The sequence below is a fragment of the Pyxicephalus adspersus genome, chromosome 2 (genome assembly GCF_032062135.1).
Source record: "Pyxicephalus adspersus chromosome 2, UCB_Pads_2.0, whole genome shotgun sequence".
NCBI lineage: Eukaryota > Metazoa > Chordata > Amphibia > Anura > Pyxicephalidae > Pyxicephalus > Pyxicephalus adspersus.
Window position 1 is genome coordinate 13,164,917 of NC_092859.1, and position 19,818 is coordinate 13,184,734.

Consider the following 19,818-nt stretch of genomic DNA (forward strand, 5'->3'; position numbering starts at 1 on the left):
TTGTTTGTATCCATGATGCACTAAAAAAAAAAAATTGATCATATGGTGGATAAGCCAAGTCCAGGTTTTTTAAGGCCCATTGTTTTCAGGTCAACATAGGACTAAGTGTTTCGTTCACCAAAAAACATTTTATACTGCACAACGGACTGATGTAATATGTGACCATTACATTTGTGACAAAACCCTTTACACTACAATGCTGCAAGTCATGACAAGACCCAAAAACACAAAAGTGACCGGACTGCCAGAAGTTTAAAAAACAAAACAAAAGCCTTTAATAGGGAGAAAATTTAAAAAAAAATAAAAAATAAAGTTTGCAGTATGTGCACAACAGGCATTCTGCTACAGCAAAGGGTGATACAGACAACACTGGGAACCAATTTGAAACGTTTTCCACATACAGGGGTAATGTTATGACCAAAAAGCACTGCAATGTTGAAGGATGGGAGGCAAACAACCTTTACCCATAGCTGCTGTAAAACCATCAAGTGGTAACAAAAGTTTGAGGTCCCTCTGGAAGAGGGTGGAGGATAAGGGACGAGAAGACTGAGGGGAGATTGGGGGTGTATAGAGTCTATCTGTATTGGTAATTCATGCTGTGATCTGCAGTTCTGCCATAGCTGCCAGTTCCTCCTTGGGGTGCCTGGTAAGAGGTGGGAGCTTGGTTGTAGTTTTGTGCGGGACCTTGACTGTAGCCAGTTTGTGAGTAACCTAGAAGAACACGAAAAAATTTCAGAATGTTTGCAAGCATTTGTTACATTGCATAAAAAACACAAGTAAATAAACGATATGCAAACAGTTATTCATCATTACCTTGGTATGAGGTATTGTTAGCACCACCATAGCTTGTTCCCGTGCTGTAGCCAGTGTTGGATGCAGAATATGAATTGCCACCTCGCCCACCTGATCCGTCACCAGCGTTATAGCCTGTGAAAATAAAGCAGCAGTATGTTGATTCCCTTTCACACAGAACTTACCAACCACCATAAAAACAGCACTGCAAGGACCAATTTACAGCTACATTTTAGAGGTAGCTTGATGGAAAGTTAATGCATGCAACTACACAGACTGCCATTTTTATCAGTAGCCAAATCAAACATTAACCTGTCTAGCGTTCTAATTCTATCTGCATGGAAATTTTACATTGTAGGCTATAATTCATAGCCAAAACTAACCAAAGTATGTCCAATAGTTAATAAATTTATTAATAAACTTAAATAGTTAAACATGTAAAGTAGCATATAGTATAAATTATATATATTTTATATAAAGATTTTCTTGTATTGGACTCGATACAGCTTTTTTCTATTGAATCCAATACAAAATTTTTTCAATTTCCAGCCGGCTCAGACATCATGGGAAACCCCACAGATCTTGCGTCTCTGCCGATGGAGCTTGAAGCCGACATATGTCCCCAGGACATGTGGGGACCAGCAGGATGCCAGGGAACAGTGATGGAGCGAGGTAAATGGGGGGTTTTTTCCCCCAGGTTAAACTGACCTCGAGTGTGACTCGGGATTACCACTAGGCGGGTAATAGTTACTGACACCAACTATAAATCCAGCAGAAAGTCAACAACTCACTATCCAAATGTTAAACCATTCCATTAAATGTCATTTATTCCCCAGCAACAAAATAGTAATTATATTGCTACAAAGGGCTAATATGACAAGCCAACTCAGACACCAATATAAAACTGGACAATTAGTTGCCAGTTTTATCTCCTCTGGTTCGCTCTCATATTGGCATTGTCAAAGGACTTAAGATCTTTTTTAGTATGCTTTACAATTGCCAGAAGAGGGCACTAAATGAAATTTAATTCACACACATTCTTTGAACAGCCAATAGGCAAATTTCATTCTGAGACACTACTTCAATAGCAAGACAGATTCAATAGCCTTCTAATCCAACAGAGGGAATATTGTTCCTTCACCCAGTTTAGGCAGCAATTTAATGACAAAAACCATCCAGTAGTTGCAATATGCACAATTTGCAGCAACACAAGGCTGGTGTTGTCTCACCTGTTGCAGCACCGCTGTTGTATGCATTTGTGTAAGAATAGGAGCCGCTGCCACCTCCCTGATTTCCCTGGTTGTAGCCTCCCTTTGGCTTCTGTGGTGGCCCATAGTTACTGTATTGGTTCTGGTTGTAGCCTTGCTGTTGCTGGGCTTGGTGTCCCTGGTAGCCCTGGTTGTATGCAGGCTTAGGCGGAGCTGAATGTTGCTGGACTGGTGCCTGTTGCTGCTGCGGTTGCTGTTGGGGAGGCTTCTTCACGAAAGGTTTAGGGGGAGTTGGTGCAGTATAGCTTTCTTGATAGTAATTACTGTAGCCACCAGAGCCAGCACCTCCACCAGAATTGCCAGATCCGCCGCCATTGCTATAGAATTGACCTGTAAAAATGAGGCAACAAAGGTTACACACACGCAAATACATTGTAATCATACTTTAAAAAGTCTGTTTGCCCATAAAGCATTGGGAGACTTACTCTATGTTCCAACATTTACCTTTAATTCATAGCTCTAGCCTACAGAACTTCTTCCCTTATGGAGGTTTTGTACAGTCCCAATGAGTGACAAAATTGCCACCACACAGATAAAGAACCTAAAGATATTTACCCTAAGAAACATTTAAGTACTAGTAAATGGCAATATATTACTACTTTTGTTCCACTGTCCACACTAAACTTCTGGGTTACAAATCTAAGCTAGTCTAGTATCTTTCACATTCAGCACATTTTTTTGGGCAAGTTAAATCTGGGAAAACAACCCGACATGTTGTCTGACCCAAGTCTTTTAGGGACACAAAACTGGCAGAAGGCAGCATGTGATACTTCCAGAAGGTTTCAACACTATGTTGTCAGAAAGCTTTGATTATGCATGCAGAAAGGTTTGCAGAACATACCAGTAATTGCTTAAAGTAGACTTAAAAGCAATTATATTTTTAGTGCAATGTGCACACCACATAAGATCTACTGAACACCAATGTACGAAAGTCAAGTTACTGGCAATTTCAGATAGAAAATTGCTTTAATGCGAATCCCACACAGAGTACAATTGGAGGTTAACACTCAGTCTTTACAGCTTTTCCTAGGGAGAAGCAGCATATGAAGGTTAATCAGTGGCCCTCATACTTTAGCAAAGTGTAATGATCACGAACAGGACGTGCGACTCCAGTGAAAGACTAAAGTCTGAGACCTGTCTTACCTTCACAACTAAAGGTAAAAAGGTTTCACATCTTTCCAACTTTTATGCACAGTAGTTTTCTATCAAAAAATTGGCAAGAGCCTTATTTTGTCACATGGAAAGATATATGGTTCCATTACCCAATTTATGTCCAGCTTTGCAAATGAGAAATAATGCCATACAGCATGTTAGGCCTACCAAGAATAGAGAATCTAAGCAAAGAGCATTGAATTAATTGGTAAAATAAAGTAAAAACAAAATTCACATTTTGTTATCACATGAAGCAGTTACAGGAAAAAAAGAAAGCATCTTAAGTGCAATAGCATAGGACCTGTGTAGCAGCACAATTTTGTTAAAACAAATATGCCATAAGCCAATTTTTACACACCAGGCATTGTAGCCCTGCAAGGTCTTCAAACATTGCGTGGCTGACAAACATGCCGAGAGAAAGTAACTATCTGTACTAGCGCTAAATGGCTGCATGCATATTCAGGGGAGCTTACTATTGGAAACTGCTTAGGACTGTACCTTCCAACTCATACAGCTGGTTTATAACCACGACCAGTAAACAGTGATTACTAGTCAGTGTTCAACCGAGATATTTGTTTAGGACATGTGGGTAGAAATTGTAGGCGAGTGGCAGCCTCTGTATTGTGACCCAAGTCTTCAGTAAATCACACAAAAACAGCCGGGGGGTTACTGAAGAGTGCTGGGTGGTGCACCAAGCTAGAAGAGGCTGGGGTGAAAGTTGCTAGTGTTAGAAGTCTACATTTACAGAGGCTCTCAGGGTGCTCTAAAACATCCATCACCACTGTTAAGGAACACAGTTCAATGTTTACTATGCAATAAAGGCAAACCAACCAGATATTTACAAAAAAAACACTTTTAAATGCACTTAAGGAGCTGCTCAAATTAACTTTTCCTTACCAAATTTCATAATGTTTACAGAAATGGTGCAATGATTATTTCCAGAACATTTATGGTTTATACAAGATTTATTAAAACATGGTCACGCAAAGTAAAATGCAAAAAAATTGCAACAATAAAAACACTAGGTTAAAAAAAAATCCTTTGCCCACAAAGTCTTGTTACTGCCAAGGGGCAGCCTCCACTGTTCAGGGACAAAATGGCCAAATTAAAAGGTCAACCGTAGAGTTTATCAACCATAAAAATCAAGTTCCACTTGTGATCATCAAGAATCCTGAGGAAGGTTGACACTTCCACAATACATTGCTGCAGGCTACAGTCTGAAAGCTTGAAGTGAACAGTCCAAAAAAAAATGCATGTGGAAAACAAAATTGGTGAAGAATTGTTGGTCTTGCAGAGCTTAAGACAGACAGGAGTAAAGAGCTGATTTGTGGGTTTTGAGTGGGTGGGGTGCAATACGCTAGAGATGTTCTAAGCAGAGGCAAAATCATGATAACCGTAGCAGTCTGTGAAAAAGTCACCTACAAAAAGGGGGAGACAGCAGAGAGAAATAAAATTAGAATCCTCTGTAGAATGGCCATTGTGCCACAGATTGCTTAAGAATGTTTTTTTCTTTTAGATTTCTCTGCTCCTGTCTCCCCACAACAAAAAAAAAATTTGTTGAGGACTTTCCTGGTGGCGACAGGGGGATCTGGAAAAATATACCGAGTAAGAAATCGAGGTGTGAGTTATTGGATTTCCTCACCAAAGCAGAGAAATTTAAAACATCTGACAGAATTAACGCACATTATTACTTTTTAACCAATTCAAGGAATGCCATCTAGATCTAGCAAATCGGCTTTGGATGAAGGTGAACCAGGAACTATCCTCATGTCCCCCACTTGCTCCAGCCTGAAAGTCCACCTACAGTTCAGCCATTTGCTGTCAGAAAACCAAATTTAAAAGGCACCAATGACAGCAAGAGCAGCAACAAAATTGCTGGCTGAACTTCAGTGACAGGTGAAGCCATAGAGACCACTATGAAGGAGTTACCTGGTCATCCCCCCACTCAGAACCAAGTTACCAGATTTGGATGGAGCCATCTTTAAAATGTACACAACACCTACAAATAGAGGAGGCAGCCATCAGATGGACCAAGTCACAAGGTGTTAACTTTGCCACAAAATGAGTGCCTCAACTGTCAATAGGCAACAGGTACACTTTGTAGAAACCAGCTAAAATGACATGCTGCTTAATTCTGAGGACACCAAAACCAGCAGGCAAAAGCCACATGAGAAGATATGTATGGTATTTTAGTAGTCATCTATGCACTAAACCAAACCACCAAGCCATGACCATACTAGCACAAAAATGATGTTCTACTGAAAAATTTCCCATACACATCTACACATGACAATATTTGGAATGTTTAACACTTACAGTATTCTCAGAAAAGAAGCCAATTTTAGCCAGAGATCATTAAACTGGTTTCACTTTGCATATAATGGGCCGTTATAGCACCAGGCAGAGGGAAACAGTTTAAATACTGATGGATGAACATTTGCTGTAATAAAGTGCAGTAACACGTCCACTTCTGGGCAAAAAGGTAGCTTTGGTTTTATAATCAAGTGGCCTTTCCAGAAGGATTCCTGTCCTCTTGCAGATGACAAGTGGGTTTTACAAGCATCCTGGTCAGGATTTAGTTAGTCTGCATTGCTTTTCGTAAGGCAGTGTACTGAAAAGTGAGCAGCTCAGAGCGCCTAGCAAGAGGCAGGAAGAGCATTACAAACTAGCAAGTGTCCATACTGGTTGAGAAGAAAGCGGACATATCCAACAAATTATGAGACCACTGCATACATAAAAACGCATGAACAATTCACATGAAATCTTTCCACTGAAGTAATTCATAGCAGTGGCAGCACATCCGATGTATCATGGCTTAGAACATTCACAGCTTAATTGCATAGACTTACCAGGCTTTGTGTCTCCTTAAATAACTGGTTAATAGAGTTAACAACTGCTTACGTATTGATTGAAGTCACAACTTTTACACAATGGCAATAGAGAAGACTATCTACAAGGCTATTTGTAAGACAAAATTTTTGTAGTTTGGACTACTGTATGATCTTTAGAAAGACAACCTCAATTAAAATGAAAGTGCTCACAAAAGCCCCTTATATAGCTCTGAGGCGTTAGATAAGATTGAGATTCTTTTAAATCATTTGGCAGTATATTGTATGTAGTTTTGACACTGTACACTCATCTGTAAATCTGTAGAACATATTGACTTACTGTATCCAGCTGTTGCTGATGTCTGGTAGTTGTAGTTTCCACCATAGCCTCCATAGCCACCTGTAATAAAGACTTTATTTAGAAAACCACATTATAGCACTTAAAATTGAGACCAATTCTACAGACGGCACTGAATATTTTGCAGTGGCCAACAATCATAAAACTGCTATGTTTTAGTTTAACAAGCCTCCATAAAATTTTTACCCGAGTTCATGTAACCATGGTTGCCACCAAAGCCGCGACCTCGTCCTCTGCCACGGTTCATTCCTCTGCCTCCCCGTCCACGCATGGGTTGTGGTGGAGGAGCTTCATTGTACATCATGCCAAATCCTTGGTTATGCTGTAGAGAAAATGTTATGACTTTAGTAAATGTCAACTAAACCATGCTTTCAAACATAAAACAAGCACACCGGTTACCTCATAGTTTGATTTTCCACCTCTGGGACCACCCCTAGGCATCATTGGTGGCCTTTTCTTCTTGGGGGCCTCAGAATACATATTGTAGTCAGGGAACAGCTTTTCTAGAGCAGCAAGTGCAGCATAGGCCTTGGCAACCTTCTTGTTTGAGCCAGAACCTTGGAATTTCTGATTATCCACTTCAACCTACAAAGAGCGGACTTTAGCATGAAGTAACTTAAAATGTCATTGGAAGGTATAGAGCAACACACTGAAGAGGTAAATGTTAACTGCCTACATACCTCCATTACAAATCTCTTATCGTGGCTGCCACCAGTTTCAGATATAAGTTCATATTTCAGTCCTCGCCTCTTTTCATTTAACTCCATAACAGGGTTCTTGCCATGCTTTGTGAGAATAGGTCCTTGCTGCTTAGCACTCTGAAGGGGGAATCCAGAATTAGATACAGCAGAATCCCCAGGTATTATATGAAAACACAATTCTTGTTTCACTGCCACTTACCTCTGTCTGGTCTGCAGTGGTAGAATCACCTTGTGCAGATTCTGGCTGAGTCTGAACAACAGGTTTCTGCTCCGTTTCCTCAGCAGCCTCTTCCTTTTCCTCCATTCCAGTAGGAATACCCATATCTTGCAAGACCTACAAGTAAAAATCTCATAAGATTTCTGCAAACCCTAGAAGTTAGGCAAACCAAGTGCATTCTTTTTTAGTGCCTTCTCACCTTAACAGCAACATGAAGCTTAGCCGTCTTCTTAGAAGGACCAGAAGCTTCAAAGGTTTTTTCGTCCACTTCAACAGACATTGTAAAGATTGGTGCATGGACAGGTCCAGTCTGAGACATCAATTTATACTGGAGGCCTGGCTTCAGTTGGTTCAATTTCATCAGGGCATTCATAGCTTGAGGTGGTTCTGACTTTTCATCTGCAAACAATTAAAAATGAAATTAATTAAATTAAAAGTTTGTGTTTCTGCAGACTAAAATTCATAATGCTCTGAAAACACTCCACAGACACGTTAGAGGGTAAATGTGAGATCACATGGTTGCTCAGCAAATTACTTCCCATGAATTTTAAAACAGAGGGACCACAGGGAATCATTTTATACATTAGCACTTCCAAGCAGACTAGGGTGAGGGAATAAATATGCAGACATAGCAAACCCCTATCCATCCAGAAGTACTTTTGTTCAGATTACCATTTGTTAAAAATAAATGTCAACATTTAAAAATGCACACAAACCTACATTATCTAAACCTAGTTTACTACTCTACACAGGCTGCAAAAGCCGGACACCACATAAGCAGGTGGAATGTTAAAATTGCTTTCTAGTATAGATCAAACACTAGCGAACCATTAAAATGGAATTAAGCAGAAGGAATGGTACATCTAAAGACAAATTACACCCTGCCTAGTAACCTTTAGATACCTTTCTTTTGAATCTTCTTTTTCTTCTTACTTGGCGATTTGTCTTCTCCATCCTCCTCAATAGGGCGTTTTAGGGCTGGAATAACATAGGTGGTGCTAGGAGGAATCTTGACTGGCAAGACAAAAGTCACAAAGAGAGAATCAAAAAAGTAAAAAAAAAAAAAAAAAAAAAAAAAAAAAAAAAAAAAAATTTACATCATTACTACCAGAAAACATACCTGTGTAATCAATGGGTGGGTCAGGTTTAGCTTTCTTGGGCAACTTTGTGGGTAGAGGATCCATCCCTAAAACTTTATGAAGCTGACCAAATGCTGCCAGTCTGAGAGCATGCTGTGGAAATAAAAATAAAAATCACACTGTCCATTTGTGGCAAAGCCTACTCTAAAGTCAACCTGCTCTGTTCGCATGCAGTTTTGTACTCACAAGACTTGTGTCATACCTGTGCACTGTGGGTAATATCTTCACGCTGCTGTCTTTCAAGGTGACCAAGGGCATCTGTGGCTTCTTTTTCACATGGGTCATACAGGCCAGGACCATCTATACCAGGAATCAGGACAGTAAGTTATCACTGCAAACTTAATCTAAAGCCTAATGACTACCTAAGAATCTGCCAGAATACATTAAAAGAAATAGGAGTGCTTGATCAGCCCAAGGATGGCTTGGAGAAATAGGTTTACACAGACCTAAAAGAACCAGTGGAAAATAACTGATGTGTCTTTCTAGATTTTCACAAAAATTCCAAATTAAGGTTAAAGTACAACTAAATGTGGTGAGGGGTAAAATCCACCATTTGCTGAATTTAGGATGTTTTTCTTTTGAAAAGCCCTGTTTAGTGTTCCTTGAGAATTAACACATGTTAAATCCAAATGTTTGAGCCACCACCAGAAAAGTAATAAAAGGTACAATCTATCAAATGAGACATCAGTCTAAGCCTTCCCCTACTAACCAAAAAGGGACAAAGTTTTGGCTTTGGGTGTAAATGAAACAAATCCACTATAGGTGCAATAATTTTAGCTTATTACAGAAAAAGACTAGATACTTTTTTTTTAATGAATCATATGAGTCTGATGTATACCTGGCATCAGTATTCCAGAGCTAAGGCATTCAAGGACTCTTCTGAAAGCTTCACCAGCTCCCATGGGTCTGTTTGCTGTTCCAATGGCTTTTTCGCAAAGCAACTCAAGAGGCTGCAAAATTAAAAAATAGGGTTTAGAACATGACCATTTTCACAATTATCTATCAAGGGGAATAAAGCATGAACACCTAGGGGGATTCGATTGCATTAAAACCAGCTCTTACCCATCCTCGAAGTGGTTCCCATGTGGGCACACGAGTGCAAAGGTCACGCAGAACACGGATGACAATAACACAGGACTTCAGACCATTAGCCCTAGCCTGAGACAATGGAAAAAGACGTTAGTCTTCAATGTTACCCCAACACAAGCCAGAAAAAAAAGAAAGGAAATTAAAACAGAAGACACTTTGTAGTGCTACTTTGTCAAGGGTAAAAAATGTAATCTATGTTTAAGGATAAGCCTTATGTTACAATTACTGTAGAGCAGAGGCAGAATTACTCTTAAAACAAAGCAGCAACTATAAACTAAGCATAGTGTCACCTTTTGAAAAGGTGTATTTTCAACATGCGCTTCCTCAGCTGCCTGTGAAAGTGACAGGAGCTAGATCAGCACAGCTACTGCTCGTGTTTGCTTAAATATCTTAAGTCACATGGACTGTGTTAATTTAAAAGGTGGATGTACAAAAGAAAAAATTACAAAAATGTCATTTACTACTTAAGACAGAAATAATAAAATGCAAACCTGGAACCACTTGGCGTGTCGGAGCGACGCCAATGCAGCAAGGCATTTGAGCCTGTCCAGAACGTCCGGTGGATCGCTGACTGATAGCGTTTCTATTCATGGATAAGAAGACAAGGCACGGTTTGACCAAGGGGTTGTCTGTCAGGTGGACAGGGGATGAGGCAGCTTCCAGAGGGCAGTGGGGCTTTTTGTACTACCACTCACATAATACCCTGGAATCTGCTAAACTGCTCTAGGACAACATCTAAAATACATATAAAGTCCCAAGCTCCCCCATCCCCAAATCACTCAATACACAACCTTTACTATATACATAGCCTATACTGACAAACAATAAAGCAGCAGTCTGCATAACAAGACATTGAAGGAAAATTATAGCAATGTACAGAAAGACCATTTTGGTCAAGCGGAGTGCACATTTTCAATTTTTATAAATGTAAAAGCATTTAAGGTATACATTAAATACATTAAAAATTACAGAATGCTGCTTTAAAGTAACAAGCAAGACCCAAGAAAAAATAAAATAAAAGCATGAACAGATTAGCTGCAACTATCAACTTGTAACTACAGTTCTGCACTAAACCTTCCACCCAGCTCGACTGCCCTGGCCACAGCCCATGACAGAGAGAGTCCTGTTGGTCAAAGGTCCAGCGTCCCTAAAAATCGACAAACTAGAAGTCTGATACGAGATCAGTTGTCAGAACCAAATTGCAAAATATTCAGAGCAGCACAACAGTTCAAAGAGCTAGTCTATGCTGCAGCAAGACCATGTCTTATGCCCAGGGTTTTAGATAAGGCTAGCCTATCTATGGGAGGGCAACTAGGACAAATTTAGAATTTTGTGTCACAAAAATTGTGTGGTCTAAGAGCCCGTCTAACTTTATCCAAAACATTACATGTGTTCCTGGGGCTTCACATGCTGACGAGTCCCTTTACAAATAAGGGCAGGGGCTGTCTTTCTTGCTGCAACACACACTGCCCTATCAAATACATGCAAAAAAACAAAATACCACCATGTAGCCAACATCTAATGTGATACAGCATTACAGGGGCCTGCAATGTTTAAGTTTTTAGCAGGCCCTTGTAACACTGTATGACACTAATATCCACATATAGGGCCACTAGTTTAAAATACAGATGGCAAAGCCCAGAGGTAGGGAGTAACAGTATTTACTGATTAGCTAATGCCGATAGTGTATAAATAAATATAATCAGACATTAGGGAGAAAACATGTTAGGAAGCCTACAAATACAGTACAGGAAAAGGGAATGTGGGGAATAGTGTGTGGATAGGTGGTAAAGTGGGGGCTGTGGGGTCAGTGTTACTTATCAGACGTTTTCTGCCTTCCGTACCTCCAGCACTCATCTTCTCAACCTCCTCCCGAACCAGAGTGGAGGTGAGACGAATGTTAAGTGTGAGCTGTGGTTCCTTTGTGTTCTTAATTACAATCGTGGCTTCTCTGATGTTAGGCAGGACTTCATACTTCTCCTCCGATACAGTCTGCAATAGAAGGCAAAACATCAGCCAACCATGTCTCCCCATTAGCCACAAACACAGGGTTTTAAAAGGGTGCAAACTTACCGCAAATTGAACAATAAGGTTATCAGACACCTTCTTTAAAAGGGAGATTGTAGGTTTGTCTTTGCACAGAAGTACTAGTTCCAGATCCAAGTCCCCTTTCAAGAGAAGCCCTTTAGCAACAAGGCCAACCCTCATGACACCACGGAGCGTCCTGGTGGAATTTTCTCCAGTCTTTGTTTCTCTGAAAACACAGGTCATAAAAGATTTAAATGAAACAAATATCCATTCTCCAGACAATAGAGACAACTACACGCATGAACTAACATTTGTCAAATTTATTATCACCAAAACATGCAAACACAGCTTACAAGCTGTGCAGCTTCAAATTCAACAAGGTTATACAAAACTATACATAGTCAAAATAGCAGGCAACAAGTGGCAACAGCCAAGCCCTGAGTTCTTATGAACAAATTCTAGAGCATGTGTGCATGCAAACATATGTAGTTCAGAGGATAGAAAGGGTTACACCATTATAAAGCCAAAGCAAGTGATGTTAACTACAGCTTTAGCAAGAGCCCATTTAGCTAAAGGAGTGATATGCCCGGTGAACAATTGAGTCACAGCCAGGTAAGTGGGCAAAACCCAACAAGCCTCAAATGTGGGCAAAAGGAAATAAAAAGTGCAGCTATGAAATGACTGACCTTCAAATTACTGTCATCTGGTCAGTAAAGATTAACTGAGTGTTATTATAGAGTGCTTTGCTTTAAAAAAGCTCTATAAAGATTGTCTAATTATTAGACGATTTAAAAGCCCACATTCAATTATTACCCTTCCTTTGTCTCTTCTGTAGCTTCTTCTGTGGTCTCAACGTCTGACACAACAGTCTCTCCAGTCTGGACTTTCTCTTGCTGGTCAATCCAGTCAGATACGGCTTTCAGGGCCCTTTCTGTGTGCGACACCATGTTCTGGACAGCTTCAAGCTCCTCTTGAGTTGGATACACCACGGAGTGTTTTGCCATGACATGGCGGTCATCGTTCAAGAATATGCGCATTGGACGCTGAAAAATTGAAGGGATATTAGGCCAAAGACTTAAAGAAGAAAATGAACAGTGCACCTAGAAAAAGATTCTAAACTCACCATTTTTGTCTTTTCAAGTATCAAACACTTAGCAGAACCACTCCCCAGGGGCAAATAATCTGCAATATAAAATGTGAAAACTCAGATTAGCATCCACATTATTATAATAAAGAACAGTCCCCATTTTCTCAGTTATCGATATCAAAGAATTAAGCTAAATATACGGAAAATAATAAATGCTCAAATGAAGTGAGCCAGTCTCAGGTTATAAACACTGGGACATTTACATGTTTACACTTTGATCAAGTGATAAGTACCCCAGCCTTGTAAAGCTTGGTTGCCAGATTACAATGGAATTTATATATTCTCTCCATATTTGTGGAGGTTTTTCCAAAGCTTTTCAGTCTTGCAGAAGAAAGTGCCTACACACTGAAGATATGCAAATGTTTTCTTTTTGGAAATGCCATCACTAAATTCACCTGTGCCCAGAATATGGACATTGTGATATACAAAACCATTTTAAATATGCTTACCAGCAGTAAAAGCATTAACCAAGCTATCACTGTGTACTATGTACTTGTAAAGTAAAGGTATACTCAAAAATCCTTAAAACACTACACACCACACCAGAGTCTAGTTTGATTCAGTTTCTAACACCTGGGTATTACAAGAGGACTGGTAACATGACAATTTGTTCTGAACTTTGAGGGCTGCATATTGGACACTGAAAATGAAGTACCTCACAGAGCAAAACAAATATGAAAAATATCCCACATGCCATAGTAGGAAGGTCTGTTCCCAAAAAGCTTTGAAAAATACTGAACAGTACACACAGGTCTTTTAAAGTTTTTCCCACTTTATATTAATTGTTGAATATAGTACACTAGGTAGGAGGAATGCTGCTACCATCAATTCAGCACTTGTGAACATTTGATAACATTGGTATACTAGTTTCATCTACAAGTGACAACACTATACAGACAACATATTTGTATAAGTCCAGACACAACAGGCAACACATCAGGATCATTATTGTTCTGGGGTCATGCATAAAAGTTTGTTATGGCAAACTTCAGGATTACTTCCCAGGAGGTGAACACAGTAAGCCACCTGCACCAGACAATACTGTATTTAGCCATTGACCTGTGAGCTCAAATCAGAATGAAAAAACAGGTAACTTAGCAGTTGGCAAGAGGACAGCATTATGAATGAATGCATTATGACAGCTGGAGGCCAAACCATGCAGGCGAGCTATAGCACTTCCCCCCTACAGTTTGTAATTAAAACCAGCAAGGCGTTCATTGCATGGCTCTAGATAACACACCCCATGCCATGTTCACACATCAACCAAGACTTGCAACATCTAAAAAAAAACAAGATCATTTCCAGCTATACCAATCCATCCACATCTGTTGCACCTTACATAAAAGAAAACATTTTAAACATTTAGAAACTAATCCAGGAGAATTACAGATCTAAATATAGAGCAAAACTCAATACCCAAGCTTAGCTGATAAACCAAAGACCTGGCACCAGCCTACAATGTCAGAACATATTGGAGGTTTGTATGTTCCTATACAACATAGAATGGAGCACTGCAAGCCACACAACTATCCCCAGCATTAAAACAGACCTACAAAGCTGTGGTAATGTACCTTCTCCTGCTGCCATTCACAACCTTAAAGAATCATTAAAAGGTCATTCAGATTTGGAGCGGTGAGGTGCAAGAACCAGGGTGAGGTTGTTAAGGTCCATCCATACCCCACATTAGGGAGATTCAGTCGCAAGCACCCCCTTAATGTTGCTAGAAATGAAAGGGAGAGTCAAACTATGGTAGAGTTATCAGAACAGGATCAGAAAGGAAACTAAAGTTCTATACATAATATAACATGATGAGGCAGGGCATTATTGCAGAAAGGTACAGGCAATGTCCCTACAGCAATAATCCCTCCAGGTTTCATGCAAAAAGTCGGGCATCCGCAGTGTCAAGGTTTAGTTGCAAGGATACCTAGCAGTCCCGCCTTCCTCTGCCCATGCCGGGAAAGGATGAACCACCATCCTGGCCAATCTAGACAGTAGAAATTCACAAGAAGGAAGTAAAGAAAGAAGATGCCGTCTACGGGGGGACAGGGACATGTGAGTACTACAGGATCAAAGGATAGAGAATTCTCCTTAATGAGAAGTTTTTAACCTTTCCTCCTAAAGAAAAGGCAATTGGTAAAACACTGCCAAGAAAAAAAAAAATATAGGGGCTGCTAGCTGCTACAATCCAACAACTAACAGTGTAACAAAAAAACTGCAAATTAAGCTGCTTTATTGAATTAGAGGTGACAGCTTTCTAAAATCTGGACATCAACATTTTCATTCAATAACACCAACCCAAGAAAGTGGTTTAATTTGTAAGCAAAAAGCTTCAATAAAAGGTGAGGGAAATTCACATTAACTGAAAACTTATGACTCATTAAAAACATTCTGCTCACAACTTTGCCCCTTTACCTATGAATAATTGGAGTTTGTCTTGCTATACACTTTGCAGAATTTATTTAATCCCATGCCAGCCAAGACCGAAGAAAATGCTGAACCTGTAGATGATCAGGTCAACGTGACACCAACAAGGGAGCTCCTTGATTTTGCATGACTGGAGCAGAGGTTACAGGTGGAGTTTGGTAAATGGATTGTGCATGTATTATACAATGGCATCATACATAAATCCTTATCAAGACAAACAAAACAGGAGTGTCAATGACTCCCACTAAACCACCGTTTTCCCTCTGAAATAAACCCTGAAAGCTTTGTGTCAAAGCATGATCAAAAATTGATTTGTAGGGAAGAAGCAAAGGGAAAGCAAAATTCCTTAGATGGAAAGCAAATGCCAGCAACTGTCTGACAACCACGCATGTTTGGGTAGTGTTTAGTACAAGTAGATTTATTACAGTGACCATTGTGCATGACAAGTCCGACACTGTCAGACCAAGATTGAGCTTCGATCTTTAAGCCTAAACTCATCTGAGCACATTACAGAGCTCCAAACATACTAGACAAGCACAGCCCTCATTGAAGGGAATCTCTAAACTGTCCCTGGAACAAGTGTTCTCCCCATTTAGGTCTCCTGTTAATTTGTCTTTCTTCCCCGCATAAGCTGGGGGACAACAGGTGCCAGGACGAGGAGGTAATGGAGGAACACCGACCACAAAAGCAGACCAGGCTACCAACCTTTCCTTTCTTCGTCCCTATCACTACTATACACACCTTCCTTAGACAAAGCTCGGCTCCCACTGATAAATCAGACACAGGTACAAAATCTATAAACTAATGCTTCCAGACATGTAACTAGCCCACAAGACAATAACTTAACTTCACGGGCCAACTAAACCCAAAAATAGTACAAGGAAAACCAACATCAAAAAGGTTGACAAATACATACAAACAATTCAAAGAAAAGATGGGCAGAATCTACTTCATGGGTCAAATACACACAGAAACCTACGCCTGGTCTAGAAGGGTCAATCAAATTGGACATCCAGTGGTTAGCACTATGACCTTTGCAGCGTTAGGCCCCAGGTTCAAATCCCAGGACACTATCTGCATGGAGTTTGCAGGTTCTCCCCGTGTTTGCGTGGGTTTCCCTGGGTACTCCAGTTTCCTCCCGCATCCCAAAAACATGCATTTAGGTTAATTGGCTTCCCCCAAAATTGACCTTAGATTGTAATAAAGACATATGACTGAGCTAGGGACATTAGATTGTAAGCTTTGAGGGATAGCTAGTTAAATGACTGGACTTTGTACAGTGCTGCGTAATATGTTGGTGCTATATAAATACTAGTTAATAGCTAACAGTAAAAAGGAAAGCAGGTAGGTAATTTTTGCAAAAGGGCTATGTGATGTCTCATCTTTTTTTTATTTCAATTACTACTGAGCTGGGCATGCCAAATATCATAGCATTCCTCTGACAGCTGGAAACGAATGAACCTCTAATGTACAGCTCTGTGTAATATGTTAGCGGTATATACTGTTTAACATGAACCCAAAATCAAAATTTTAATGTTACAAAGGGTAGACAATTTGTTTAAAGTAAAAACCTGCTGAGGTGTCAAGACTGAATGAAGCACTGAGCCTACCCAGATACCCAAGTCCTACATCCCAGGGGATATTGGCCGCTTTGTCTGTGCATGCCCAATCCCAGGCATTACAGCCTACAATGTAAAATACATTTCCATGCAAAAAAATGTAACGCTTTTTGCACGGAAATTTGAACCGAATTAGAACGTTGGGGTTAAATAAAAATGTATGCCAGGTTATATTTCCCAGCACTTTTACGAGGGGGTAAAACCTATAGTCACAGGAAGTAGGTGGTGAGCAATGCAATCACAACAGGAAATGAGGAGTCCTGCACCTATAACAATGGGTTCAGCTCCAAATCAAGTAAAACCCATTGTTTTTACAACTCTGTTCAATTTAGATTTAAACTAAAAATCCAACTCCGAGGGGCCAATTTACACTCTGATGATCAGACGAGGAATGTGGAACGTTATAGAGCATCGCCTCGTGTTCAGACACCTCGGAACGTTCATCACTTCCTCAATGTACACAAAGCCACGCTGCTGAATGGAGGAAGGGAGGAAACGGGCCCTGCTGGGTCTAATAAATCAGACTATTACATGGTGGACAATTATGATTAGACCAATGCAGCCTTCAGATTTACAATTACAGAAGCCTTAATAGATCGCTCACATGAGTCTATCACAAAATCCAACAAGATACCGACCATTGGGCTGTACAGTGGTGTGTGGGGTCGGTTTATTCCCAAACCAATCCTGAGGTGTCTGCAGCAAAGGCAATGATTACTGATATTTATAAAAAAAATTAAAATACATACGGCCGCCAATAACCAATGAGATGGCTCGGCCAGGTGTTAAATGGGAAGGATATGGTTGCCAAGCAATGACTGTTGCTATGCTTGGTTGCTATGTGCAACTAGTACAATGCAGGCCCAGAATCTACCACTTCGTACATAGAAATCAATCACAATCCTCCACTCCCCTTCGTATTATAAATATAATCAATACAAAGAAATAAAATGAGAAAAATTAGGAAGGCCATGGATTTATCTCTACCCCACATTCATCAGAACACAAAGGCCATGATGGAGCCCGTGCAGCCTGGCCTGGGAAACCCCGTACCACCACCATTTGCTGCCATCTTCAAAGCGACGCTGAAACACAAAACGCACAAAAGCTACATTTTAGCTGCTACAGAGCACCAAGAAAAAGCTACATAAAGTACACAACAATGCCATGACAAAACGCAGACAACCTCGGCCGGAGAACGGAACAAAATGGCGGTGTAATAAAGAGAAGATGGCGGCCGCTAGAGAGTAGACCCACGCGATAGTAAAAAAACACACCGGGAAGACTTTAAGTGATTCTTAGGGATAACTTTGGCAAATTAAGAACTGGAATACGGAAAGGGGACATTCTACACTTACCGGCGTCCACCCGGCGATGTACGGCCTCACTGCGCAGCTGGATGTAAGGAGGGAGAGAGAGCAGCGATGTGATTGGCTGTCCTCACTCACGTGGTACTTTTCACTGGCGCGAACAGATGGAAGCGCCCGGCAAAATGGGATAGAAAGTAAAGCGCGCACGCAAAGGCTTATATAGATGCCGGTGGGTTACGCCCATCGACTGAACGTAATATCTTTCCATTGGTTACAAGGGAGTTGCAAACGAGGCGTGGAACGCAGGCTAGATGGTATTGGATAAAATCCCATGCGACGTATGAGGGAGGGGCAAAATGGTTGCTGCGTTTCTGTGAGAACAATGAATGTAGCTTTCAGTCAGAGCCGTACTAACTATTGTGTGTAATCTTACAGGAAAGTTATTAACTCCGTCTGCAACTGCTGGTGTTAGAAATTTGCTACAATTAGTACTGTGGCCTACAGGTCACAAACAACAAAGGATTATTAGAAAGCTTTTACAAGCAGTAGTCGGTTGCTATGGTTTCTAGTGTTTCTGTCATGAGTAAAGAAATTGGTGTGGAAAACAAATAAACTCGCCCCTTAATGGGAACCTCATGCAAATCTGTAAATATTGGAACCCCGCGTAACCCGTAAAGAGAATCTGTACTTTGTCCAGCAAGCGGTTTGCTTCAGTGCGCCCTCTCTAGACGCATTGTAATTAACATTTTGATCTTTGACCACTTTGTGGTGTTGTTACGGCTTTCCTGAGTGCTCATTTTCACTTAAAACGGACATAAAGTAAAATGTTTTACCTTAAATAAAAGGGTAAACAATTCAACAAGAGGGGGGGTAACCCTTTTTTTTAAAGCCCCTCCCCTTCTGTTTTTATTTCTGCAGTGATAAAGACAGAATGGGAGCGTAGAGCCTCCCTCATCTCATACAAGCGTAGTGATGTCGGCACTCTTTTTCCCCATCGGTCCAGAAGTGTCTTCCTTCGGTTCCCGCGTCGTCCCAGCATCCATCTTCGTGCCAGCGATCCAGGCACCACCATCTTTGCCTCTTCTTTCGGGTACTTCTTCCTACGTCACCCAACCCAGGCGTGAGATCAGGTGATATAGGTTGTAAAAAAAAATTTGCCAATCTCACTGCGCATGCATGAGACCAGCAATTTTTTTCTCTTTTCACAAAAAGGCTCCGAGCATCTCGGGCATGCGCAGAAGGAGCACCCAAGAGCCTCCCAGGATGCATGACATAGGTATCCTGGGAGGCTTTGCACTCCCATTCAATTAGGGGACGGTGCTGAACCCTTTTTCTTTTTTTAATTGGGGGGTCCGCAGCTCCGGTCATTGCACTCCCAAGCGGGGTCAGGAGAAGGACCCCGCTGGGGGGATGCACCGGCCATAGCCGGAAACCACGTCCCCCAAACAATTCACATCTGCAATGGGTGAGTGGGCTGAGTTGTGTCATAATGACATCACTCTGAGGGAGGGTTCTCCTCTTTGAGTGACACCCGGCTCCCAGCACATACGCAGCCAGTAATTTTAGTGTTCCTGTTTAATATTCCTGTTTAAGTTTATGGAAGCAGTATACTGAGAGAAGAAACACGAGCGCTTCAAAACATTATTCAAGAACAACGCATACATAAAAAAAAATGATTCAAAAAAGCTCCTCTGCCTGCTCCTATTGTTTTCAGTTATAACAAGAGGGCTTTGGTGGTCCGTTGGC

General features: G+C 40.8%; 1 protein-coding gene across 3 annotated transcripts; it reads right to left on the reverse strand.

Moving 5' to 3' along the window:
* Positions 1 to 251: 251 nt before the first annotated feature.
* ILF3 (interleukin enhancer binding factor 3) lies at positions 252 to 18,276 on the reverse strand. Of its 3 annotated transcripts, none has more exons than XM_072399591.1 (20): positions 18,121 to 18,276; positions 12,696 to 12,754; positions 12,386 to 12,615; positions 11,618 to 11,798; positions 11,389 to 11,536; positions 10,036 to 10,127; positions 9,518 to 9,613; positions 9,294 to 9,405; positions 8,658 to 8,755; positions 8,437 to 8,548; positions 8,220 to 8,330; positions 7,516 to 7,715; positions 7,299 to 7,433; positions 7,079 to 7,216; positions 6,798 to 6,983; positions 6,585 to 6,720; positions 6,381 to 6,440; positions 2,022 to 2,390; positions 814 to 927; positions 252 to 711 (listed from the first exon to the last, which is right to left on the reverse strand). In XM_072399591.1, the coding sequence occupies exons 2-20, from the start codon at positions 12,696 to 12,698 to the stop codon at positions 575 to 577; spliced, it is 2,658 nt and encodes an 885-aa protein (XP_072255692.1). In that variant the 5' UTR covers positions 12,699 to 12,754; positions 18,121 to 18,276; the 3' UTR covers positions 252 to 574. The 3 variants fall into 3 exon arrangements, with proteins under 3 accessions (XP_072255692.1, XP_072255691.1, XP_072255693.1); XM_072399590.1 differs by lacking the exon at positions 18,121 to 18,276 and adding an exon at positions 17,750 to 17,771; XM_072399592.1 differs by lacking the exons at positions 252 to 711; positions 814 to 927; positions 2,022 to 2,390; positions 18,121 to 18,276 and adding exons at positions 4,159 to 4,630; positions 17,750 to 17,771.
* Positions 18,277 to 19,818: the final 1,542 nt, after the last annotated feature.

Coding starts and splice junctions, on each gene's coding strand:
- ILF3 (XM_072399590.1), bottom strand. Junction 7,716..8,219: donor AAAGAAGATTCAAAAGAAAG/GTATCTAAAGGT, acceptor AATTGTTTGCAG/ATGAAAAGTCAGAACCACCT. Junction 6,441..6,584: donor CCATGGTTACATGAACTCGG/GTAAAAATTTTA, acceptor TCTTTATTACAG/GTGGCTATGGAGGCTATGGT.